Source organism: Zonotrichia albicollis, chromosome 5 (genome assembly GCF_047830755.1).
Source record: "Zonotrichia albicollis isolate bZonAlb1 chromosome 5, bZonAlb1.hap1, whole genome shotgun sequence".
Taxonomy (NCBI): domain Eukaryota; kingdom Metazoa; phylum Chordata; class Aves; order Passeriformes; family Passerellidae; genus Zonotrichia; species Zonotrichia albicollis.
This window is the reverse complement of record NC_133823.1, coordinates 47556439-47582301: the sequence shown is the minus strand read 5'-3', so window position 1 is coordinate 47582301 and position 25863 is coordinate 47556439. Positions and strand designations below refer to the sequence as shown.

The window sequence follows — 25863 nt, the reverse complement described above, 5'->3', positions numbered from 1 at the left end:
TGCAGAAAATGTCATAGTCAGCTCTACCTGAATTAAAGCTTCTGTTTGGTTGTGGCAGGCTGACATCAAACAGTGAGTGCAAGAAGGTGGAGAGATGTTTCTTCCCTAGTAAAAAGAAAGCCATCCATGTTCACCTTCTTCCCCTGAGCATGTATTTCACATAGAAAATACAGTACCCTTTGTAATAATAATGCCTAATTTTAAATAAATCGTTACTCCATTATTGATTCATGGCACATATTTTAGAAATAGAGAGATTATAGTTGGGCTGGGTAGGTCCAGATCCTCTTACTCCGGTGAGTGAATTTTTAATTTATATTAAATAGATGCAGCAGTTCTCAAAGACAGCTGCAGCTTCAATCTGAATATAATGTCAGTCACCTGCTGGCAGCCACATTTCAGAATTGTGAGGGTTTGCTGATCTGGCTTTGTGTCTTGGGTTGCTTTCTGTCCTTTCTGTCTGGGAAAATATTGTTTAGTATGCGCAGCTGTATTCTTTTCCTATTCAGCCAGTCTAAATTCAGCTGAATGTAAGGAAGTGAAGTAACTCCAGTTTGTGCCTTCAGTATCCACAGGCAGCAGCTGATGGCAGAGCTGAGTTTGTTGGTTGTCTTTCCCCGGTGTTCAGCAGGTTCTGAGTCAGGGACTGCAGGCAGCATGGTTGGGTCTCATCAGTTTGTGTGTGGCTACATACAGAGTGCTTTCAAGTAGCTTAGTATCCAGAGGAAAAAAATGGTTGGTATATTCTCACTTATTTAGTTAGATTTTGCCCAGGATTGAAGCAAAGGTTGGTTGATGCATGAGGTGTGAAAAATACTCTGATTAATTATCTGGCAGCTCTCCTCACTTGATTCAAACAGTCCTGATTTTCATGTCTTCTTCCTGAAGAACTGCTTTCCTAGCCAGTTTCTTAGGATTTGAGATGGGGGTATTTTTAGGTTTTTCTCCTGGCTGTGCATATTGAGGGTGAGGCAGAGGAGATTAATTGGTTTGGATTTTTTCCTCTTGTTCAGTTGACTTCAAATGATTACTACTGCCCAAGGGCCAAATGTGAAAGAATTATGTGAAACTGAGCAATGAGAAGGAGCCTCTTGCTGCAGGGAGGGGAAGACAGCAGCAATCAGGAGGCTGTTGAGTAGGTGTTGGGAGGAATAGCCCCATGAACAGATGCAAGATCAGCCCCAGTGACTATGTAAGGAAACCAGCAGGCGTCTGGGGAGAACCATTGTGACTGGTTGAAGTGAAAGAAGAGGTAGAAGGAATGCACAGGGCCATTTTTAGACATACAGAGGTGGCACATCTGACACAATCTATTCACACATGAGATTTGTCCCTTCCCATTTCTTAAGAAAGTACAATTACATTGGTGCTGCTGATGGTTTTGTGTGCTTCTTTTGGGATTTGGTACTTTGATTTGATTGAGGCAGGTTTCTCCAAGTCTTACTCATGAGTGGATCCAAATTCTGCCTGCCTTCCTAAAATCTGAGAGTTGTTTTTAGCATTCTCTGACATGCTATAAAATATGAGGAATTTAATTTTTTCTGTTACTATCTTACAAAGATGTTGCCAGAAGCTGAAAAAATGAAAACAGTAGCACCATAAAAATGCCCTTTGCCCATCAATGCTTAGCATCATCTTTTGATTGTACTAATGGCCTACAGATTAAATTACATTAGAAAATATACTCCAGTAAATTCATTTGTATAGTTTTTGAGTTAAGTGCCATAAATAAATAAAGAAAGCTCACAAAAATTATTAGGTAGACTACAGGAAGAAGTACATGCTTGGCTTTAAATTTTAAAGCAGTCTCATTAAGTAGCTTCTGTGACTGTGGTACATTCCAAGACTGCAGAAAATAGGAAAAGGGAGTGTGAGTGTATTTCTCTCAGTGCCAAGCAGGTTACTTGTGATACAATATTGCTGTCATCTGTTTAAACATTATTTTATTGTCTCATTAAACCTCAGTGCCGTAATGTGCAGAGCTCTCAATGCCAAATCAGTGTTGTTTCAGTATTCTTTCTGGTAGTAATATGCTAATTGATATAAATATACAGGTAGAAAAAAATTGGGATCTGTATTCAGGAAACATTTTACAGTGGGATAAAAAGAAGTGTAATGTTACTTTTTAGCATCTTGCAATTTATTTTGCTCTTTTTAGATTGGCCAGTCTGAAGTTTACCTTATCAGTCCTGACACAAAAAAAGTCGCAATTGAGAAAAGCTTTAAAGAAATATCCTTTTGTTCTCAGGTAAGATTGTAGTGTATTCTTTTTATCTTTTTTTGTTGCTTAAATATTCTCTACTTGTGAATGCTCATGTAATCCTCTCTCCTTGCACTCCGCATGGATTCTCTCAACAGCAATTTCAGTGATTGCTATTGAAAAGCTGCTAATTAATCAATATTTTATAAGACCATTATTCTTCTTTCATACTTTGCATTGTGATTCCTGAGATGAAGACTCACTCCTGTGTGCAGTGGATGAATAATATTAGCTAGAAGGAACACACTGGTCAGGAGCACACTCTTGTTTGAGATTGCAGTGAGCATGATTCACAGTTGTGCAAGTCTTGGGATCTCTGGGCCATATTTTTCAAGAAGTGAGAATGAAAGGAGAAAAATTATATGGAAGAGTTATCTGAAAAATACTTTAAAAATATGTTCTTTTCAAGAATATACGTTACATGCTTTTAAATGAGGACAGTCCTCTGCAATGCAGAGGTGGTATATGTCATGCACTGTGGGCAGGTATGTGTCAGAGACTCCTCATTTGCTCCTAATCCCTGTTCTTTTTGCCACGGAGTTTGCTTCTCTGTCCTTCTGCCTGAGATTTTTTTGGTTTCTTTTGTAGGTTTTGTTTTCCATAAATTAATTTGTTTTTTAATTTGATGATTGCAGCTTCCATCACTAAACGTGCAGGCACATATTCTGAAAATTTCAGAGTAAAGTACATTTTTAATAGAATTTGTTAATCTCTGGGTCTGTGGTATGGGTCTTTTATAATTCATCCATAAAAAACAAAATGAAAAATAAAACAGTGTCTGACTTAATTGAAATTAAAGATTCGTGAAGTATTAGGTTCTATAACAGGACAGAATTTTAATGGCCAGATGTCTTTAATGTAGCTCTAACAGAGATAAGTGACCTATATGTAATGCTATTTTGTTCTTTTCTTCCTGAAAGTAATACAGATACAAAACATTGAAAGTAGGTATGACTGTTTCATTGCTGTTGTTTCTTTCCTAGGGAATTAGACATGTGGATCACTTTGGGTTCATCTGCAGAGAGTCTTCAGAAAATGGAGGCTTCCACTTTGTTTGCTATGTGTTTCAGTGTACAGATGAAGCACTGGTAAGTGAAAGAAAAGAATAGCCAAATAGAATATTAGACCCTAAATGTCTTCTATTGCTCTATGCTCTGTATTTTGCTGAATGTCATCAAATCTTATTCCACTCAGAAATACAAAAACGTAACTAATATAGCTGTCTGCAAGAGACCTTTTCGTTTGTTTTGAGGGCAGAAGTTAAAATCCTCTTTAAAATCCACTAAATCTTCATTTCACAAACTAAGTTAGATCTTATGCTTCTTTTTTGGGGAGAGTTTTCTCTTAGGGCACCTGTTCTGAAAGTCAGGACTGCACTCCTGTACTCTGCATCACAACTGCAGTAAGCTTTTTGAGCATAGACAAGAAAGGGGTTTGAGATAGAGGGTAGGATCTTTCATTAGACCACAGTAATAAAATTGTGTGGTCTGGAAGAGACATGAGTTCATGATGAGTTTTATTGTGCTTATGTGTTTGTGCACAGAACCAACATATGAACAGCTTGGGTTTTTAGTCATAAGCACATTCCCAAGCAAGGGGCAGTATTATTCTAAAAGACTGTTGTGTTTGTGTTAAGGAAAACAGTGGAAGAGTGAAATTCTGTTCTTCTTAATGCTGTTCTTTTCAGGTTGATGAAATCATGATGACATTGAAACAGGCTTTCACTGTGGCTGCTGTGCAACAGAATTCCAAGGCACAGCCCCAGCTCTGTGAAGGGTGTCCTATGCAAAATTTGCATAAACTCTGCGAAAAGATAGAAGGTGAGATTTAAAGAATTTTCTGGTTGAATATTTTTTGTGGCAGTTTCACTGGGGGACAGTATGTAAAATCCTAAGGAAATTAGTGCTTAAAAAGAGCTTGGGATTTGGGGATTAAAGTTGAGAGCCAGGTACTTTTATTTAGAGGGCTGTGGTATCAGGTTTTCTGTAAAGTAAGAAGAATTTTCTCACAAGAGGTAAGCTCCTTTATTGTGTTTTAGTTGAACTTTTAAAATCTGTTTCCAAGTGTAAACATTAGCAAGTTGCAGCTTGTTTGGCTCTATTAGCCCTATAAATGCAGAAGCTTGTAGATAAGGAACCTCTGATGGGTAGAAGTGGCAATAGCTATGACCTGCTGTCCTATTGAGTACACTTAGATTCTGGGATTATGCTATCACTAAGCAGGAGCTGGACATTATGCTTTTAATATCTGTGTTTGTCTGCTCCTTCATGAAAATGCAGAAATTAGAATTGTAGTTGTTACCCAGAACAGATGTTCAAGTCATAAAAAATCTCTTTATGTTTCAGCAAATTTTACTGTTAGATTTTGTTCATTTAAGTGATGCTTGGGGTGAATAGAGGGCAACAGCAGCTTGTCAGATCACGTGGCAGTGACTTGTTGGACTAAAACCTGCCTAATTTGATGAATTTGATGAAACTGGACTACTTCCAAAACTGCTTTCACTCTCTTTTGGCTTTCAGCTAGCTGTGATTTTTGGGAAGCTTTTTAAAGGCCAATGTCCCTTAATGCCTTCAATTGTGCCATCCTGTTAATCGTATCATCTGCTTCTGAATGAGATATTCCATGATCAGAAACTGAAGTGCACAATACTGTTGATGGTTTGCTGTTTTTCTGCAGAAAATAGAGGAAAGAAATTTAATCCAGGAAGAGAACAGAAAAAATAATCTGAATGAAAGGGTAGTCTGCTTTAGACTGTCAATAAATGTTTTCATCAAAAGGCAGAGTAAGACCTTCACTAACAAGCAATAAATTTATTTGTTTTCAGAAGGGCCCACAACATAGAAATTAGAGAAAATGAAAGGGAATTCTGTTTTACCATAAACAATATCCAAGCAGCACTGCACTAAACATCAACAAAACAGTCTGCTGATATGCAGTAGATTGTGGGTTTATTTTATCTTGTCTCATAATGGAGTCTTCAGCTAAGAGTATAATCCTGGTCTGTGCTCAGTAAATCTCCTCATTGCAGAGTTCATGTCCCTCATTTTAAAGGCATGAGTTTAGTAGTAGCTTTAAATTAACCTAGAGTTCTTTCTAATGCCCTCTTATGAAATCATTGAATGGGCCAGCTCAAATAATTGAAAGCTTTGGCTTAAATTGTCAGCAGATTTATGTGATTGATTAATTCTGAAAAATTTGACCCTCTAATTTGTTCATATTTGTTACTCTTGGTAGGGTTGCCCTCTTCTAAGACTAAACTGGAACTACAAAAGCATCTAACCACACTAAATAACCAGGAACAGGCCTCTGTTTTTGAAGAGGTTCAGGTAAGCTTTGTTTCCTACAAGATTTTAAAGCAGCTGGTGATTTTGCTAGCATCTGTGTAAAACACAGAAGTCATTTTCATTTTTTGTGAATCGTTCCATTTTTTTTACGTAACAGACAGCCAGCTTGTCCTTTAATTTTAGTGGTTTTTTTAGAGCTGTTAAAAACTTAGTTTTTGATGTAAATTACTGTTTTACTAATTTTTCTTCCCCTAATACTCCTTGCTTTCCATGGAGCTGTTGCCTTCTCATTGAGTAAAACTGAACACATTTTTTATGGGTGAAGGCAATAACATGTACTGTGAGGACATTGAAACTGTTACTTGGACCAAAGCAAATTTCTGTAATATTCCCAGATGAAAAAATTTCTTGCCTAAAATTTATCCTAGATCTTAATTCTTGTCAAACTAACTAAAGAAGTTAAACTTTCTATCTTCTTAATTAAATCTATTTTAGGACAGAGGAAAGCATAGCTGGATTTAAAATAGATGATGTGGATTGTAGGAAATGTCACTGGGATTGAAACACTGTTGAAGATTAAGAAATGTCAGACTTTTTAAAAATTAATGTTTCCTTCCTCTCCTGAGTCATTTTAATCTCTTTGTGTGTTTCCACGTGGCAGTTTATCACTCAGTACCAAATTTGGAAGTTACTCTGTGGAACCAATTCCATAAGATGAGTAATTTCTTAGCATAGGGCAGCTAGCAGCACTGTTGCCTTTTAGTGTTCTGCACACAGTCTAAAGCTTCTTTCCAGTAGTCACAGGAAACTGTTAATTGCTTCTGGTGAGGGTCTGCAAACCATTAACTTGGCAAAACCAAGGGTAAAGTAGAAATCTCCTGCCCATCTTTCTCAGTTAACTTTTTCAGTTGGACAGTCTTGAATGTTGCGTTCTTGCAGATCCATGTATTGTTACCATGATTCACATTTTTAGGTAACTGTCTTCCTGTGGTACTTTTATTACTCTAATGTGCTACCTTGGCATTGATTCATACTGTATCCTCTGCATTATATCAACAAACTTAAGGCAGCATATGTTTTTCTAAAGTTAAGTTTCTGGGATTAAATTCTTTAATAAATTGTTTTAAAATCTTCTCTTACAATAATTGAGATTGAAATAAAATGCAGCATAGATAAATAGGTTCACCTTGTGCACTAATTTAAAAAAGACCTATGTCATTTCCCAAAAACTAAATGTCCAATGTGAAGGATTTCTAGAAGTGTTGTGAATCCTATCTCTAGGACAGTGCTCCATGTGTGCTACAAACTCAGAACTACAGTGATTCAGTTTTCTTTATATCAAAAGAAAATTGGTAAAAGTATTTTTAAAGCCTTTATTTGCTTGTGGCCGTTCAATATCTGTACAGTTGTCTTCTGTCTTCGGTGTAAATTCTGTTGTGTATGAAGTGAGGTCAAGCGTTTTTGTGGCTGTATTAGTACTTTGTCTGGGACACTGGTGTCCTCTGGTGGACTGGAGCAGTAGCATTAACAGACTGAATTTGTTCCTACATTCATGATTTATTACAGTGACAGATAAAAAGTGTAAACATTTGCAAACTGTTACACAAATGTATAATTACTGTGCTTGTGGTGTTCTCAATTACAGAAATTAAGACCACGAAATGAACAAAAAGAGAATGAGCTGGTTATCTCTCTTTTGAGAAACATGTATGAAGAAAAACAGAAGGACCATGTTCATATTGGAGAAGCAAAACAGGTAAGTTTAATAATTCAATTTTAGTTCATGTAAGGAGAAGCTGTGGGGGTACCAGTCGTTTGTTTCTCTGGGTGTGGATTGAGGGCACTTGAGACAGTTGTTAGTTCATGTTCAGACTCAGATGTTGATTATGTCTTATCAGTAAAACAGTCTCACAACTGTGAGTTCAGCAGCTTTTCACTAGAAGGCATAAAATGGCCAACAGTCTCTTGTTACAAGGTCTTTTATGGTTAAACTGTCCAATTAAGAAAGGACACCTAGATTATTTTCCCTTTTAACCCAATAACTGATCCCACAGAGCCCCCAGTGCAGACTTTTCTGCCCAATTACAAAATGCCACCCAAACCCATGAGGAAGAAGGAAGAAACAGCATGAAGAAGAAACCCAGGATGACACCCTGTGCCCTCCATCTTGCTTCTATCCAGAACATACTAAAAATCCCAAAACCTAAATTTCTCACCAAGTCATACACCTACACTACTCTCTATAATCTCACACTTTTGTGGATTGTAGTCTATCTTGAAGTCCAGGAAACTTTCTCCATGAATGAGAGTCAAAGTCAGTGCTCCCCTGGGGGTCAGGGCACCCCAGAGCAGACAGAGAAATATTCCCAGTGCCCTGGGTTTCCACAAGAAGGCAGGAAAAATTTTTCTGTTCAATTTTTATATCTTTCCAAGGGCAAATTTTCATCACTTGCAATTTGAAACTTCAGTGTGTAAGCAGTGGTGAATACTGGGTTTGCTTATGCTTCATAAACTGTTGTCATGTACCAAAACAGATATCTCAAATTTTGAGGGTGTGGAAAACACCAATCACTTGTTTTTAAAATTTTAGAAGTTTAGTGGTAATAAAATATTTATAAAAATAGTAACACAATTAGAGTAATAACAATTTGGACAAATTGAATTAAGACAATATGAGGCAATAAAAACAAAGAGTTACGGACGTCCGGGTACCTTTTCTGGGCAGCACGAGCCCGAAAAAAGGACACCCGTTAACAAAGGATTAACCCTTAAGAACAATAGCCTGTTGCATATTCATACACCTCATACATGATGCATAAATTCCATTCAAACACAGGATTCTGTCTGGTCAGTGTCAGCTTCTTCCTTCTAATCCTAACAGCGCCTCCAAGGCGGGAAGAAGTTCATTTCTTCTGATAAGAAGGCAATAAATTCCCTTTCTCTGAAAGATCTAGGTGTCCTGTGGCTGCTATCTCGCTGCAAGCCCTTCTTGTTAAACAAAGATCTTACATAGCATAGTTTCTATTTTAACAATTTTTATAGCCTAAAACTATATTTAACACAGTACTTAAGAGAATTAATACAGCATTACTTTCTAACACAACACATATAGTATTCATTTTAATATTTGCGAAAAGCCAATCATAAAATACATGCATTTTTCACAGAGGGCCCCTGGTACAGTCTGATTTCAGGCCTAGGAGACAGGGGTGCAAACAAGACAGACTACTAAATTGTTTATTGATTCTCTTTGCAAAGAAAATTCAATATATGTGAGAGAATGTATAATGAATTTGTGATTGCTGCCACCTGATCTGTGACATGTGCCATCTTGCTGTTAGTGTTGAGTCAGTGTAATGACAACACATTGGATTTGGTCATAAAGCCTATTTCATTTACTCAGGACTGAAAGTTTGACTTGTGTGCAAACAACCATTTGAAGTGGCCTTAAGATGATGAGGATTGCTGCAGAAACAGCAGCAGAGACTCTTATCCATGTCCAAAGAGATGAGCTACCTTTTATTCTCTATCAGAGAATAAAATAGCCAGTGCTGTTTAACTGGCTATTTATACAGCACAGTTAAGGTTTTTCCAAAGGGATTAGTGGTTTTGGGTGCCTTGGTTTGTGAGTAGCTACCTTGAGACAACTCAGGGAGGTTAGTATTTAAAAAAGGATTCCATCCACTCACTGGAAACTTTCAGTTCCAATTATTTAGACCCTTTTAAAAGTCTTGACTGTCCCTCTACTGTTGGTTGATAATTCCACTGTGGTGATTGCTGTCAGCCATTTGTGATATAAACTAGGAAATAAATACATGGACAGTTATTAGACCTGTGAAGAAATTTGGAAAGTAGAAGTAAATCATGCTTTACTCTATTTTCACTTTGTTAATCTCTTCTCCTTTTATAGCGTACTAACTAATTATTGACCTTCCTGAGTAAACAGAAGGAAAATTGCATATTTCACTCTTTGATTTATTGTATTGGGCATCTCACCAGAAATATGCTTTTAAGGAAAAAGCATTTCAGTTGTGGGATAAGAGGAAGAAACATTGCCTGAGGTCCTCTGTCATCATACCTAAAATATCTTTGTTTGGTGTAATGTTAGCTGATGGTCAGTCACAAACAGCTTGGAAATAGGGATATACAAAGCGAGATAAGATCTTTAGATATGAAGTACTGAAGTATGTTTTCAATGATTTGAAAATATCTAAGGCCTGCTGCAATCTGTTTGCTCAGTTCCTGAAAACAAATTGGTTAATACGACACTTGCAAAGATGCCAGTGTTCTAAGAGAACTGACTTCCCCATAATCTATCATTTGTCTCAGCATAACATTTTATATTTACTCTGATAATTTATCTTCAGGCCTGTGTAATAGCAGATAACTTTGAACACATACTGTTATTTGTCTCAGCAATCATTAACCCATCACACCCTGATATCCCTGTTCCCTTCTGTTGTGCATATTCACTTTCATGCTTTTCATTGCCTTTTTAAAAAAAATATATTTAAATGAGTGGAGAAAAAAGATTAAATGTGATACTAGTACATGGATCTTGTTTAACAAAAACATTTGGAAATAAATGTCTTTTCATGAGACTGTAATAGCAAGCAGCATCTGATTTACTCTTGGAGAATAAAATGAGGGAAGCTATAGTAGTTTAGGAATGGTACTCTCCATTCAGTGCCCCCACCAAGACCCTCCAAGCCAGGCACCTACTGTGGTGGGATGGAGAGGACAGTTGGAGGCACAGAAGGCAAAGATCACAGGCTGAGATAAGAACAATTTACTGGAAACCTCAATGAGGTAAGAAAATGACCAGTTATAGCAACAATACTAGTCACAGAGGGTACAAGAAAAGAAATTATTCACACAGAATCCATCCCCCAGTAATAGACAGTACTGGAAGGCTCCCTCCTGACACATTTTTTTGACTGGAAGGAGCCCCTTCTCTCCGAAGAGAGACCTTTTCCCCCTCCCTCCAGCAATGACAGATGGTATAAAATGTCCTTCAGGTCCTGGCCATGCCCCTTCCCAATTACTACAAAAATTAACCTTGGCCTGGCATAACCAGGACAGAAGGTAAAAAGAAAATACAGGGGCCTGTAAAGTTGTCATACTGGAAATAGGATGTTTTAAAATTACATCTAGGCAGGACAATTTGGTGATGGTTGTATGTCATTCACCTGCCCAGTACTAATTGTATGGATCAAGCATTCAGGTCTCTGAATTTAGGGACAAGTAAAGAGGGCTGTGGTGCCTGTCAGCTTCAAGAAGAACCCCCCCAAAACAGCACTGAAAACTGAGCTCTGGTTTCTTCTGCAGATGTTGGGTTTGGATGGTAATATTTGTATCACAGTATTGTTTTTATGTTCACTGCATTAGTATTCACCAGCACTAAAAATGGGCTATAATGGAGAATGTTGAGAGTTTCTGTTAATGATGAGATATTGAGTCATTTCTTGGTTAAAGAAAAGGCAATCCATGAGAAATCTCGAATCTGTCACACTTAAACATTTAGAATTTTTACAGTTCTGCATTGGCATAAATGAAAATTTGTCAGTAGAGCTGTTAATCTGTATTAAAATGGCAATTCTTCTGAAGCATGGTAGTTCACTCAACATGTTTCCTTTAAGAGATTTCCTGTCCTTATTTTAGGATAGTTTGTTAAACTTCAGTACAAGTATCACTAGAGAAAAATGCATGACAAGGTGAGGACACCAGGAAAAACTATTGATACAGGTTATAGAAGTCTTCAGACCATTCACTGAGATTTTCTCCATGCTGTTGAGTATTTTGCATTTCTGTTTCTAAACACTTGCAGGCTTCACAACCTCCTGCTGAGAATGCTGTAAATGAAGTGTCCAGCAGTGCTTCGAGATTCAGATTAGACATGTTAAAGAACAAAGCAAAAAGGTCTCTTACAGAATCTTTTGAAAGTATTTTATCACGTGTAAGTATCTTCATGTTTATTGTCTTTGAACATAATGTCATTGCTTTGTTTATTTGATAGAAAAGTCATATTTGTTAGCATTCCAGGCCTTAGCCCAAAGGTTATTAATGTCACAGTGACAAGAATATTTGAGTATCTCCTCTTGTTGCTTCCCAGACAGCATTTCTAGAATTTACCCCTATAAAATCCTACTGCAGCTGTGCTCAGGATATGAAATATAGTGTTAGTGTTGTTATATTAGCTGTAGTACTGTTCTAGTTTTTTTCAGTTTGTCCTGACCTGGTATAAGCTGCCTATGTAAGCATAGCTGTACACTGGTTGCATTTTCACTGCCGTTGCTGTTTTGATGGAAACTCCTGATTTTGATCAGATCTGGAGCCAGAAGTTTTGGCTGAACTAGAGAGAGAGTCACCGTTATGAGTAATGACAACATTTTATATTTTACCTGCAATAAAACTTCAAAGAGAACATGAGCTTTAACTTCAGAACATTAAAAAATTATATGATTTAAGGTTAGGAAGATACAAGTTCCATAATTGTGTTAGCACATCAGAATTCATCAGATACTTTTCTTAGTTACACAACAACGTTACTTAAATTATATAAAAATATTGTTCACAGTATCTACAGAAATATTTATGCTTTCTGATTTGTAGATGCTGAATGGTAATACCAGAAATTATGTTTTCCTGTGTATTAAATTTACATGGGTTTAGTCCTTTGTAAAAGACATCCTTTTAATTTTTCTGTATCTTGGTAAGTACTTAATACAGAAGGTACTTTAACAGTAGTTCTAGTACATGTGAAATATATGATTATGTACATATCATGGAAAGCACATCAATTCCCATGAGAATTCCTTAATTCTACAGGATCCTTCAGATTGACAGAGACTATCCTGAATGATGCTTCTGTTTCCCATAGGGAAAAAGGGTATTTTTAGGTAGTTCAGGAAATCAAATTTGATACTATCTGTGAAAATTACAGATCTCAACTGTGCTACCCAAATCTCTTTGGTGTGCCCTATATATCATAATCTTAACTGCTGATGTGCTTTTTTGCTACAGGGCAGTAAAGCCAGAGGTCCACTGGACAGGTCTGGTTCTGTGGATTTGGACACCTCTATGTCAAGTACCTTAAGCAGCACAAATAAAGTAAGTAAAGCCTGGGATAATTGTACATATTTACACACTTCAAAAAATATTCCCTGAAACAACTAAGCAAGTTTGAAATATGGTCAGATGCGAAATGTTTGAACTTGCTTTCAAGCTTTTCATTCTATTCCCTGTGTTATAAACCAGAGAAGTGCTATTGAATTAGAAATGCCTTGTACTGTATATAACATATATTTTGTATGAATATGTGAGTATATGTGAAATAAAACATTATATAACATCATCTGAATTTTACAACAGTGTGCAGCAAAACAAGTGCTATAATGACCATGCTGCTGATCCTAATATGACTGGTTTTAGTCCTGAAAGTTCAGACCATGAATGCAGGACTGTATTAAAAGAAACTTAAAACTAAGACAGAAGGTAGAGTAATTTCCCTGTTTGTGTGGCTAGAAAACTTTTAGTCTATATAAAACAATGCAAACAAACAGCAGGGAAGGAGCCAGTCTTCTTCCCTGGAGGCAGCATAGCGCTCTGCATGCTTAGATATACAGCTATTGATTCTGCTGTAAATGCCTGCTCACCTGCAGACTCCTGACGCCGTGTAAACAAGAGTCTGCTCTTTCTGCTTATGTTTTTGAAAGAATGGCTGATTCTGCTGGAAACATACCAGATGAGAAATAAAGAAAATGCATGGCTTGGGATTGAAACAGGCACCTAGTCATAGGCTTAAATTCTTTGTGTGAATCTGTAGGTAGACAAGAGGAATATTATATGGTTAGATTGGGTTGCTAAAGATACAGCATTCTGCAACGCCACCCTTTTCACTGTTAGCCAAATGTCATCATTTTGTCCTGACCCTATTTCTTTTGAGTTGTCTACATAGTATAAAATACAATTACTCTCAAAATTACTCAACATTTTCTCTGCAAAATAAAAGCTCTGCTTTGTTGGCCTAAGTGATGAATAACAGGGACATAAAACATCAAACGTCTTTCTTTGACCTAGCTTGATAAAAATGTGTGTGTTTGAAGCAGATGTCTGTGGGATGTGAATAATGACACAGTACTGCAATCTCAAAGATAAATTCTAAACCCACATATTGATAACCTTATTTCTTGCGCTGCTAGGAGCCACCATTGTGTGAAAAGGAGAAAGACAGACTTCCTACACTTCCTGCAGAAAATGCTGTCAAGACCAGTGGATCACTGGATGATCTCTGCAGCAACACAGAGGATTTCTCTCTGGAGCAGTCTGGTCCATTGCCCCAGCAGAGCTTTCGGAGGCGAGCAAACACACTCAGTCATTTACCAACAGAGAGCCAGGAGTCTCTGGGGCCTGTCGAATCATCACCATCTGTTCCTCAGAGAAAACTTATGAGGTATCACTCAGTGAGCACAGAGACTCCTCACAAAAGAAAGTAAGCCTTATTAAAAGCAGGCTATGATTTTGTTTGTTGAGGGCATATTTGGGGATGATAATTGCATACCAGGTATGTCCTCTTAACGGATAAGAGATGCAGTGTGTCACTTCTTGGAGGTTTGTAGGTATTCTTTTTAAAAGCACCTTTAGCCCTCTGTCCTTCACAGGGTAAAGAAGACATGAGATGTGTAGTTCCACAGTATATGTCACAAACTACTTGATTCAGTTATATTTGTCCGTGCAATCATTTTTGTTGTTTTGATCTGTGAGCAGTATAAATAAATGCTACTTCTTGTTTTCTATTTACAGAGAAAAATCCAGTAGCCTCTGTGATCCTGAAAACCTTACTAGTTGGTGTTTTCATATGTAGCTTTGAAATAGCACACGAAAGTAGCTTAAAGTGCCTAGTTATTGATAGAGGTGGGGCTCCTGTCTAGCTTTTCAATGAGCCCATCTAGATTTTACTGACAAAAACAAACTACTACTTGTTTTAATATGAATATTCTTCAAGCTGTCCTCCTTTAAAGGCCTGCCTCTGCATCTCCAGTCCCCTCTTAACTTTATGACAGTTTTCTCCCTCCCTTCTATCTGGCTTTTTCCAATTACTGTTGAAATACTTCTGTATTTCACTTTTCATTCATTGTAACTCTTGATCATATGCCTGACTTTCTCATTGAAATCAAGGAGAAGCGTATATACGGAAAAAGAAATGGGGGCGTTAGTGCCATTTTTTGGTAAGTTATATTCTGAAATGCCTTGCTGAAGCCTGTAAATAGGAATTTGGGACTTTGCTGATTGGGTTAAAAAAAGTTCATTTTCTTACAGTTGCTGCATTAACTATGAAAAGCATAGGAAATGTCTCCCTTACATATGCCAGCTCTATTTCAAAGATTAGAGAAGGGATTTCATTTTTTTTTCCCTCCTTTCCTTTCTCTCTGTGCTACCTCAACTCCATCGCTCTGGTTGGAATCCGCACTATATGGTGTGAACGAATCTGTCGGCAAATCTAAAAGTTCTTCTGGTCAACTTGCACGTTCTCCTACTCTAGTTCGTCTTAATCCCTCGGCCTCTTCACCCAACTTTCTAAAATATCTAAGGCATAATTCAAGTGGAGAACCAAGTGGCCATTTTGCACAAAAAAGGTGAGCTAGTACCTGCAAATAGTTTGGGGTAGGGTTTGTTTTCCTAGGTTGTAAATATGAAACTCTGTATATTAATAAAAAATAATAAAAGAAATAATTAAAATTAAAATAATAATAAGAAATAATTAAAACAATTTCATGGAGACCAAAGGTGGTAGATTTTTATGGGAGAGGGAGCTCTTTAACTGCTCCTCCACTGAATGTAAAGCTGGTGCTTACATAATTTGTTGTTTTAATCAATCAAATTCTTTCAGGCACTGGCTCTTTCTTTAGAACCAGTTGTTCCAAAGCAATTTGTTGTTATGCAGCAGACAGCAGCACTCCTTAAACTGTGTGAGGGATAAGTTGCCAAGAACCTGAGAGCTCACTCTGTCTGTCCTTCTTGAAGCATTTGGTTCTCTCCTTTGTTCATGGTAACACAAAAACATACTACTGTTCTTTTGTGCCTGACATCAAAGGCTAGTTGACCAAGTAGTTACATGGGGCAAGAAACATCAGGAATATGGAGAGCTGATAGGAAAAAACCCACCACATACAACCCCACCACCATCCTCACAAAACCCCAAGAACAAACAAAAACCCCAACTCATCAACCCATCATTTGTCTTGGTTACTTGCAGCAGTATCAAGTTATGCTTTTCCATGCCTTCTTTCTTAGAATTAAAATATAGAGAGAGAGCATTGAAGAAAAGGACATTACCCCTTGTTTCCCTGAGAACCTGAAACTGAGTGGCTCCCTAAAAATCATAAGCTGTGAAACTCTTTCTTAACCTCTTGAGCTAAAACTGCTTATTTCAGCTCAAAAGGCTAATGAGACCAAATGTCCTCAGAAGCACTGTCAATAGTCAGTGGCCATTGGCAAGAAATTTTATTGCTGTTGCTGTTTATTTTTTGGTTTTGTTCTCTTGTGTGAAACTTTCCTGTTTCCCCAAGGTGCTGATTTTTCTAGGACCTAGGAAACCTAGGAAAATACTCAACTGAGGATGCTGCTTCACCAGTTTCTTCAGTTGCACTTGCTGAGTACTAACTAGAATCTCTTAATTCAGCTTTACCTCAGAAGTATGACATATCTCAAGGCAGGAAATGCGAGCCTGCAGAATCCTGTTCACTCTTCAATTTAATAAGACTTACTTGAGTCCTGAAGGTTAAATTCTCAAAGCATTTTTTCCCAAGTGATTTGGTGATGATTCTGTATATACAGTTGCAACTTCTCCTTTCCTTTCCCTGTCTCTTAAGGATATGCCAAACTGAACATCGAAGCAGCAACACTGAAAAATGGAAATTGATAGGGATGGCAAATGGGTTAATAAGTTTAAATCAATACAGTCAAGCTTCCCAGTTCTGTAAGTGAAATTACCATGTAATTGTAATGGATTTACAATGTAAGTGAGCCCTGTTTGGAGGGTTATCTCAATACCAGCTAATAAAGAACCTGCTTCACTTCATGCTAGTGATCATCCCAGAGTATTCTGCCCTCCCCCATCATTCCATTCACATCTTCAGGAAACAGTGCTAAATGCCATCCAAATAGAACATTATGGTTTATGAGAAACAATTCTTTCTTGAACTTACTCTTTCAGGACTAAATTCTCCTACTCGTGATTTTGTGTACTTGTCTCAGAAAAGGTCTTCTAATATCATCAGCCAAGTAATTTTCTATATTTTCACTCCATGCAAAAAACTTTTCATTATCTGAGTTGTTCTAACTTCATTCTATTGACCTTCTTCTGAGTATGTTTCAGACTTGTTATTTAAAAAGACAAATAATTATTTTAAATGAAAGGAATTTCTGTTAAAACAATTATGTTGGCCAGAAGACTGTTGATGAAATTTGATTAGCGCTCCTGTCTGTTGCATAAATAGAGCCACAATCCTAAATGATCAGTCAGAAGGCTTAGCTTTTAACTTTACAGTTCCAGATTTGTCTGAATAAAGCCCTGTTACTTCTTTACAAAATATGTTTTGCCAAAGTCTTATTTTTCATTTGCCAGCATAGTGATTATCAGTGTCAACCTTTCCTAACCTTTTCCCCCAAACTTTGTCAGTTACTGAAACTCATATTTAAAAAAAAATGTAATAAAGTTGTCATTCCTTCTTATTAGATTAAAGGAATTTATTTGAAACATGCACTAAAAATTTTGTGATATATCAAAGAATAATAACTTTACTGGAAGTACATTTATATACATTGGAACATTTTAGTTTGCCCAAACAGATATGTATCTCAAAGTAGGGCTTTGTTAGCAGTTTTAGTTCTGACTTTGGTTTCCTTGATATTCAGACCTTCAGGATTTAGCTGCCTTTTGTTTGAAACTTAGGAATGTGTATTATTTTTATTCTGTGGATTTATACTTCTTTGTTCTAAACTATACTTCTCCCAACTGCACTCTCAGCATCTCCTACCGTACTGCCTTAAGGAAAAAGCTTCATTCTTCCTCTTCTGTGCCAAATTTCTTAAAATTTCTGGCTCCTGTAGATGAAAATAACACCTCTGACTTTAGGAGCACAACAAGGTAGGGTTCTCTCTTAAAACCTAGAGGTAAAACTGTGTTTTCAAAGATTTCTTTGTCTGAAATATTTCAAATGCTTCTTGCACTTGCAAAACCTGATTTGTGCAATGGTTCACCTGCGTGTATTCTGCATGTAATTGCTGTCAAAAGAATTAAGGTATCCCAGCCTACTCTCCCATTAGGATTGCAGATTTTAGTCATTTTTTATGTTGGAATGTCCTTACAACTTCCATCTGTGTATTTCTGTGATTATTCCTGACATAGGAGAGTTTTCACTTAAGAGAATATATGATTCATCCTAAGCAATGTCAGTGTCCTCAAGTTGGAAGGAGAGGATAATCTGTAAAATGCTCCTGCCTGTTGCTGCCAGAGCTATCTGGATTTCATTTTTTCCTTCCAGCTTCTACAAAGACACTTGTAATCATTGAGCTAATAGCTGTAATAAAGCAATGATTAGTTTAGAGTTCTAACAGGTGAAAGTTATTTGTGGGATTTTTAATAGGAAGACAGCATTGTTCCTCACTATTACATTTTCTGTTCTGAGTAAAAACCTCTGTATGGCATGTGTGGATGACATCAAAGGAGTAATATCCAAGGTTCTTGGATTTTGTTCCCAAGTTTGTTGCATATTCAGAGGCTAACAGAAAGGTTTAAAGTTTTTCTCCCAGTCTGTGTTGGGAGAAGATATATTGCACACCCTGTGCGCAGAAAGTTGAAAGTTCATTTGAAGTTTATAAAGCTCCTTGATGAGTACTGATAAAAGGCGTCAGCAAGTCTTTGTGTCTCCTATGAATAATTGCTAAGTTTTGTGGATGGCATGTAAATAGTGTGATGGTAAAGCTACATTATTGTGTATGTATCTTTAATACATTCTGATTAATATACTGCTGCAAAGAAAACTGAAAATTAATTAAACTGGAAAGAGTAGACTGTACAGAGCTGCCAGTCCCTGTCGGTGAACCCCAGTGCTGTTTGCAGCCATGTGTAAGCCTCTGCCACAAAGTAAGTTTCACCTTCCTGACACTGCGAGCTTGGCCCTGCATGTGCACAGCACACTGCACCCCCAAGGCAGTGCCCAGGTGTTCCCTAAGGCTGTGTGGCTGTTCCTTGCAGGCCAGATGATCCCCTCACACACTGTTCTGTGCTCTGCCCTTTCAGTTCCCTAAGGCTGTGTGGCTGTTGCTGGCAGCCCAGGTGATCCCCTCACACACTGTTCTGTGCTCTGCCCTTTCAGCGATTACGAGTCCAAGCACAGCCAGCAGGCCCTGGATGCCGACAGCCCCGTGAGGACTCGAAGGCATTCCTGGAGGCAGCAGATATTCCTGAGAGTGGCCACCCCTCAGAAAGCCTGTGACTCTCCCAGCAGATATGATGGTAAAGCCTGGGTTTGCTTCTGTGAGCTTTTTGGTGTGTGTTGTGCGTGAAGTGTGAATCATTGTGTCCACCAAGGGGATCTGTTTGCCTGGTGTTCTGTTTGTACTGTCATTGCAGTTTGCCACCTGCTTTTTTGTAATGCTCAGATCATTAGCTGTTGAATTTTTACATTTCAGCTTCTCATGTAAATTGTTCCTATTGTCTCATGTTAACTAGCCAGAGAAGAAATTATTTTTATGTGTACTATTTTAATGAGTTCTGGGGAAAAAAATGCATCACCAAGCATTGTGCTGAAGAAAAGAGGATGCTTCTATTTCATCTTTCTGTGTTGGAGTATAGAACTACAGACTAGAAAAATCCAGGTGTACCAGCAGGAATTACATATATTTTATGATCTCATTTGAGTTCTGTAGTGTATGTTTTGTCCTCGTGTATGCTGCTCTAGTCTGTGACATTTGCCACTTGAGTCATAATTATCCACTGTTCCCGTAAGTATTTTGTGAAATTTTGTAGAGCTGAAGAACCACAGACTAGAGGAAAACCATTGTGTATAAGCATGCATGTGCATCATTTTGTGCATTCACTTTATGTAAGCCAGATAGTACAGGACATGCTGGGGCCAAGAATCCCTGAGAAAATCCTTTGGCTCACTAAAGTTTGAATTTCACAGCATGAGTTTTGAAAGCTATATCTTCTGACTTACCTCTAAGGCCATGAAAAATATGAAAAAGTGTAAGGAAACAGAAAGAAACAGTATCTTATAGTAAATGTAGTAAAAAGTAACCATCTTAATGTCACTGAGATGTTTTTCTTGCATCTTAAAGTGAGATCTTGATGAACTGGAGTAGGCACGTAACAGAAGTGTTTCTATCATTAATGCACTGCTTGCAATGTAATTTGACTGACAGTGAGATAAGCTGCATATATAGGCACAGATGCCTCTCAAATTTAGTGTACTTCAATGTGAAGTGATTTCAGGAGCATGATGTGTGAACATAGGTGTGATATGCTCTGTTGTTCCTAAAGGCATATTATATGAAGGACTGTTGTATGAAACTTCTATTTTTACAAGTGTGATGTCTCACTTTGTGACTGGAAATAGTCTTACTTGTTTTTGAAAGCCACAAAATCTTCCCCTATTAAATAGGAAAATAAAATCCACCTAAATTGCCTACCCAAGCATTTCCTCTGAGACATAATAGCTGCAAGATACAATCTTAACAACCTACAGCTGGGTAAGCAGAATAGTTTGGGAAAAAAGTGCAGCCAAAATGGAAAACAGGATGTGCTATTAATAGGAGCAGCAATTTAAAATATTTGGCCTTTTTTCTTCATTCATTTTCTTTTTTGTTTCACTGTACATACTTAGTTTATGAACAGAAGAAAACTCAGTGTCAGCAGGTTTTTTTAAATATTTAAAGCAAATACTGGGTTTTTCTATTTGGGCTTTTATGCATCTCCTGAAGTGTTTCTGGCAGTGAAGAATACTCACTTGTTATCCAGTCTCTGTAGCTTGAAGAGAGCTGCTGTACAGCTGGTCCTACATTAGACTCACCACCACAGTTAACTAAGAAACCCCTCTAGTTCCAAAGTAAAAACAACTACCTGTCATTCATCATCTTGTTTTTCTTTCATATTCTGTCTTTTTTTTAAGTCTTTCTCACTCTCTTTTTAGACTGATTTCCTTTAATTTATACAAACAGCTGATATATCACCAAAAGATCAATTTCAGCCAAACTGGACAGAGGGCAAAGAAGGTTTTAAAGATAACATGCTTTGTCATGTTCTGCAAAAGTAAGCATGAAGGGAGGGAAATAAGGGAACATCTATGATTTATGGGTTTCCCTTTATAGACACATACTCCACTGACCAGTTTCTTCCTTGAGGTGCCATGGTCAACACCCTGCTACAGAGTAATCTGCAGGAGAGGAGTAAGGAGAGAAGCTGGGAAAAGGGATGTCTTTAAAAGCTAGTAAATCTCTCAGCCAAGAGACCCAGATCTCTATCTCAGAGACTATACAGTTTTTCAAGTTTAAACTAGGCTGCCTTACTAAACTTTTTGTTAAATGTGAAATCCACCAGGGTGCCTCAACTGTGCATTGCTTTGACCACATGTGGGCAGGCATTGTCAACAAAATGAAACTGCCCTGTGGCTGTAATTTCGCTGGGTTGTAATGAGTAAATTGCATATAAGAGTGTGTGAGTTGTCACAAGAACTAGAGACAGCTGTAAGCTTTATATTTGCAGAAAAACCTAGGCTCTGACATTTGTGGTTTTGTTTGTATAGACAGGTGGTGAGCTGAATCTCTAAGTGCATCATATTCATTGCTGCTCTCTGTGTGGTTAACACGGCAGGATATGAAGGTATATTTACTAATAGTTAAAAAAAAAGAAACCCCAGAGAACTGGTACATAGCTTTTGCTGAAATTTTGATCTTACACTTTCGAAGTACTAAACTTGATAAAAGTCTCTCATCCTGAGTTTCCACTTGAAGCTTGAACAGCTTAAACAGCACTGAGTCCCACTGTCTTGCACTTCTGAATCCTTTAATTCTTTAGGAAGTGCTCATAAATAGTTTGAGCTAAAACTTCATCTTCTGTAGCTCAGGTGGAACAAAATGGTTGCTGGCTGTGCTTTGGGGGTTGCATCACAAATTACCAGGCAGAGAGCACAGTTTGTTTTGCAGTCACCATTATTTAGAAGGGAAGATTTACTGTACATGAAGGAGAGTATCCTGTCCTAAATCAGTAGAAGAAAAATGCTGCAGATAGATATGCTAGAAAGATGGGGTTTTTTGCCAGTTGAGATTCCTGCCTTGCCTGATGATTGGACTAAAGTAGCCATGCTCAATGAGGCAAGCACTCAGACAATACAAAGCCTTGTAGAGAAACCATTACTTTTGGTTGTTGTGGGAGCAAAGCCCCACAATACACACCCTTTTCCAGCCTCTTCCTGCTTGTTGGTGCTGCCACTTGCCCCTTCCCCTAGTATTTTCCCCTGCTTCTGTACATAACTTTACAATTAAGCACATCAGAGAACTATGATGCAGTTTGCTGCCTGATAGGAGAGCCAGGTGATCCCTTGTGAGCCTGAAGATGAAGCTGACCAATTTGAAGACCTAGAAAAGATTTTCTACATGGGTGAAATGATTTGTCAGGCGTCTAATACTTTACAGCTGATAGCTAGAGGATGTAGTGCTGACTGATGCCAGTTCCACTGTAGCAAGCTGCAATTCAAATGCTCCACCCTCAGCTCCAGCTGTTAGCAGCTTCCCCTGAACAGATGGGCTCCTGCGAGTGCTGTGGAGCACCAGGGGGCAGCGTTCTCTCACTGGCACCTCCAGACGCAGTGTCTCATCCTCGGAATTCTGTTTCTGTTGTTTATTTGTGGGAGTGCAATGAATGTTGAGTCCTGCAGAGTGGAGAGATGGAAAAAGGGAAGCAGTCTCCTTACCAAATGGATCACACTTTGATCTGTTACAATACTACAGTTATCTTGAAAGAACGTTTTTATTATTCTTTTTCTAAAGCTCTGTCTCTCCTATTCATGGTCTTAAACATTCTAAGTAATGTTTAATGTGTTTCCTCAATTATTTGATTTTTGCCTTTTTACCTCCCCACCCTACTTGCAAGCAGATGTTCCTACTTCTGTAGCATCACTCAAGAGCCACATTTTTTGGCCATGCAAGTGGCCCAGGACCCTTTAGTTCTCAGTTCACCGGTAAAAAGATGAAGAGAACCACAACTCAGTGATCATTTTAAACCAGATGAAGTATGGACACACTCAAAGGCCCTAATTTTCACTTGGGTCACTTTTCTGGTCCCACTCACAGTGTTACACAAGCAATAGAGCAGGCAGGGACAGGTGTTTGGAAGGTGAGGGTGGGTGCCCTTACTCTACTCAGAAGCAGGACATCCTTAAATCTGTGTAGACTGATAATGAAACTTTACCTTGCACTGCAGTGCAGCAAGATAGTCACTTACATGTGTTCAGCATCTACAAATCTCTGTGCAGTGGACAGTTTTAACTAGAGTTTTCACATATTGACTGTTATAGTAGGAGAGCTGTTTTGCAGATTGTCAGAAACTCCCAGCACAGTCAAGTCAATTGCTGGATTTAAGGGGGATGTGAATGGTTTTTGAAGGAAATGGTAGGAAAGTAGTGGTGCTTGTTGGAGCTTTCTTGGTGAGGGAGGTGTTGGAAGTAGACAACAAGATTTTTGTAACAGTTATCTCAGTTTTAGGTTGGAGGATGGTTGATTTGTTTTAATGTGGGCAATGTGTAATGAAGTTACCTGTGGAATAGTGAAAGAAGTTGAAATTCAGAGCAATGAGATGCTTGTACCCCTTAGCTCTACTCAGCAAATAAATTCAGATAAAAAATCAACTACATTTTATTTTAGACCTTGCGTTGCAGAAAAAAAAATGGTATAGAAAGCACAAGTATCTCTGCAGAGGAAAATGAACTTGATTCATTAATTAAAATTAATTTGGTTTCAGCGTCTGTCAGATAGAGGTGACAAACTGTTAAATCCTATGTGCTGAAGAAAAGTTTGATTTAGAAGAACTGTTATTCTTTAAACCAGCTGTAGTTAACACCTACCTATCTGTTTATGTGCTTTGTGGTGTGGGCTATATCTCTTCATTATTTATGCAAATTTTTTAAAAATCATTTTGTAGTAGCATTGCAAATACCATAAGCTGTTGCTTTAGCATTCTGTGCTTAAGAGTGTTTATGGGGTGTAAACTATTTGTAATGTGTTTGGCAGTACTGTTTTAGCAGCACAGTTATTAATTAAAACCAGTTGGTTATAATTGTTTACTGAGTTCTGCTCCTCTCAGAGCAAATATGTGCTCAGTTTGGATTTGCAGCACAGAAGTTTGGCTACAGCCAGTAAGTACATGATTCACGTTTGGTGGCTTCTGTGCCCACTGAAATATCTGGGCATTCCTTTCTCAGCAATTGATAATATTAGCAAATGAGATTAATTTGGAGTTAGTGAGTACTTTTTAAAAAGTCTTGGCTTTAAAAGAAAGGCAAAGTCCAAAGCATCCAAAACAGTCCAGAGCTGATTTTAATCAACAGTGTTGAAATACACAATTTTTTCAAGAATTCCTCATTCAGCCATTGCTTTAAGTTGTATGTCAGATTAGAAGAACTTGTTGCTTCTTGTGGTTCTGTATCTGAAGTTTACTGATTACAGAAGGCTCCTGGTCATTTTATCACATCTGGTTATGAAGTTAAATATTCCCGGCAGCTGTGTAAAATAATAGGAATATTATGTCTTTGGTTATAGAAGCTTATATTTCTCTTTATTTCTGTACCATGTGTGAAAGAAGGTATTGTACTACCTGAGTGGAAAATCTGAAGAGAACTAAGGATGTTGATGTCTTTTCTTTTGGCAACTGAATCTTAAATGACTTTGAAATTCTCTTGTTTGCCAAGCTAAATTTTGTAAAGTTTAAAATGCAACAAAGAAAAATAACATAATATAGTAAATAAAAGGCTTAATAGATTCTCTGTCCAGATTCTCACCATATGTTGTCTGACCTTTTAACCCCAGAGAGTGGATGTGACTGGTAAACACTGCATGTAGAGAACCATGTGTAAACAGTTCTGTAGTGAGGTTGGTGGTAATGAATTGTCACTGAGCCTCCTCCCTACCAGCCCTTCCTTTCTGCTTGAAGCGTTGGAGTTTCTAATCAAAGATTAATCTTGTTGTCTTGGTTGTGACAGTTGAGCTTGGTTAGACTAAGTGATTCTGAAAGAATGTTTTTTTAAATTTAAGCTTTTAGGTTGTTTTGTCACTTAAACCTTGTTTAATGCTAAGGTGGATTGATTAGGAAAATATTTGATAAACTATTTTTTTCTTAGTGATTTACAAATGAGATATCCCTATTCATATAATTTCTGATCAGATATTGTCTGTTTTAATTACTACTGAGGTCATTCACCATCTTTCCATGTACAGACTTTCTTTAGTGTAGGCTCTGGTAGTAATATGTCATGATACTTCCTTCTTAATCTTTTGTACTTTATTTTTGCATCATCTTTTCATTTAAGAGTAACGTGCTTGTTGATCCTTTTGGAGTGTAGGGATACTCTTCACCTTAGGGTTGAAGCACTGCCATGTGAAGTGAGCTCAGTCCATTGTTCCTACTGGTCTTGTCCTTTGTTGGATATTATAAGTAGTGGAAGCATAAGAGGAATGTTTTTGAGGTATGTATGGATGTGCTGTGTGTATGTGTTGCTCCGTGTTGCTCCATGTTTATGGAGCAACATTTCCATCTGGTTCATGAGAAGTGTCATCTGAAATTCAGTACCTTGAAGAAGTTCTCACAAGCCCAGGAAAGATAGTGGTTTTCCCAGTGAAGTGCAGTTTCTCAGGGAACCCTTGGGTTTGACACATAGACTTGTAAAATTCCATTGTGCAGAAGAACAATTCTGAAGTGTAGTCCAAGTATGAACCTCAAATGGAGAATTACCATAAAATTACCTTTGATAGTTATTAATAGTGATCAAGTCACCTTGCCATATCCTGAACCTTAGCGAACAGAAGTGTTGTAGGCTCATAGGAGTAGCTTGTATGGAGGTAGAATTTTATGTGGAAGCAAAGGAAGCAATGTGTTTGGAAGGGGTTAGGGTCAGGTCAAACGTGGAATAGGAGTCAACAAAAGCTGACTAAATTGGCAGATGAACAAGGAAGCAGTCTTTCAGTGTGTGCTGAAGCATTCAGATCCTGCTTAAGTGCACCTCCTAATCTCATAAAAGTTCTGAAGGGTGCACATTGCTTGGATGT

The 25863-nt window shown here is 37.8% G+C and overlaps 1 protein-coding gene across 12 annotated transcripts in view; it reads left to right on the top strand.

The window, feature by feature from the left end:
* The window catches only part of TBC1D1 (TBC1 domain family member 1), a 101725-nt gene that overhangs the window by 49693 nt on the left and 26169 nt on the right, over nucleotides 1-25863 (top strand). For 7 of the 12 annotated variants that reach the window (XM_074541616.1, XM_074541610.1, XM_074541614.1 and 4 more), the window contains 11 exons: nucleotides 2159-2248; nucleotides 3244-3348; nucleotides 3948-4080; nucleotides 5495-5586; nucleotides 7190-7300; nucleotides 11372-11500; nucleotides 12568-12654; nucleotides 13746-14035; nucleotides 15051-15179; nucleotides 17573-17692; nucleotides 18924-19063. In XM_074541616.1, coding sequence (XP_074397717.1) covers nucleotides 2159-2248; nucleotides 3244-3348; nucleotides 3948-4080; nucleotides 5495-5586; nucleotides 7190-7300; nucleotides 11372-11500; nucleotides 12568-12654; nucleotides 13746-14035; nucleotides 15051-15179; nucleotides 17573-17692; nucleotides 18924-19063 — 1426 coding nt within the window. Of the gene's footprint in view, nucleotides 1-2158; nucleotides 2249-3243; nucleotides 3349-3947; nucleotides 4081-5494; nucleotides 5587-7189; nucleotides 7301-11371; nucleotides 11501-12567; nucleotides 12655-13745; nucleotides 14036-15020; nucleotides 15180-17572; nucleotides 17693-18923; nucleotides 19064-25863 lie in introns of all 12 variants that reach the window. The other 5 variants (XM_074541617.1, XM_074541622.1, XM_074541618.1 and 2 more) reach the window with 5 other exon arrangements.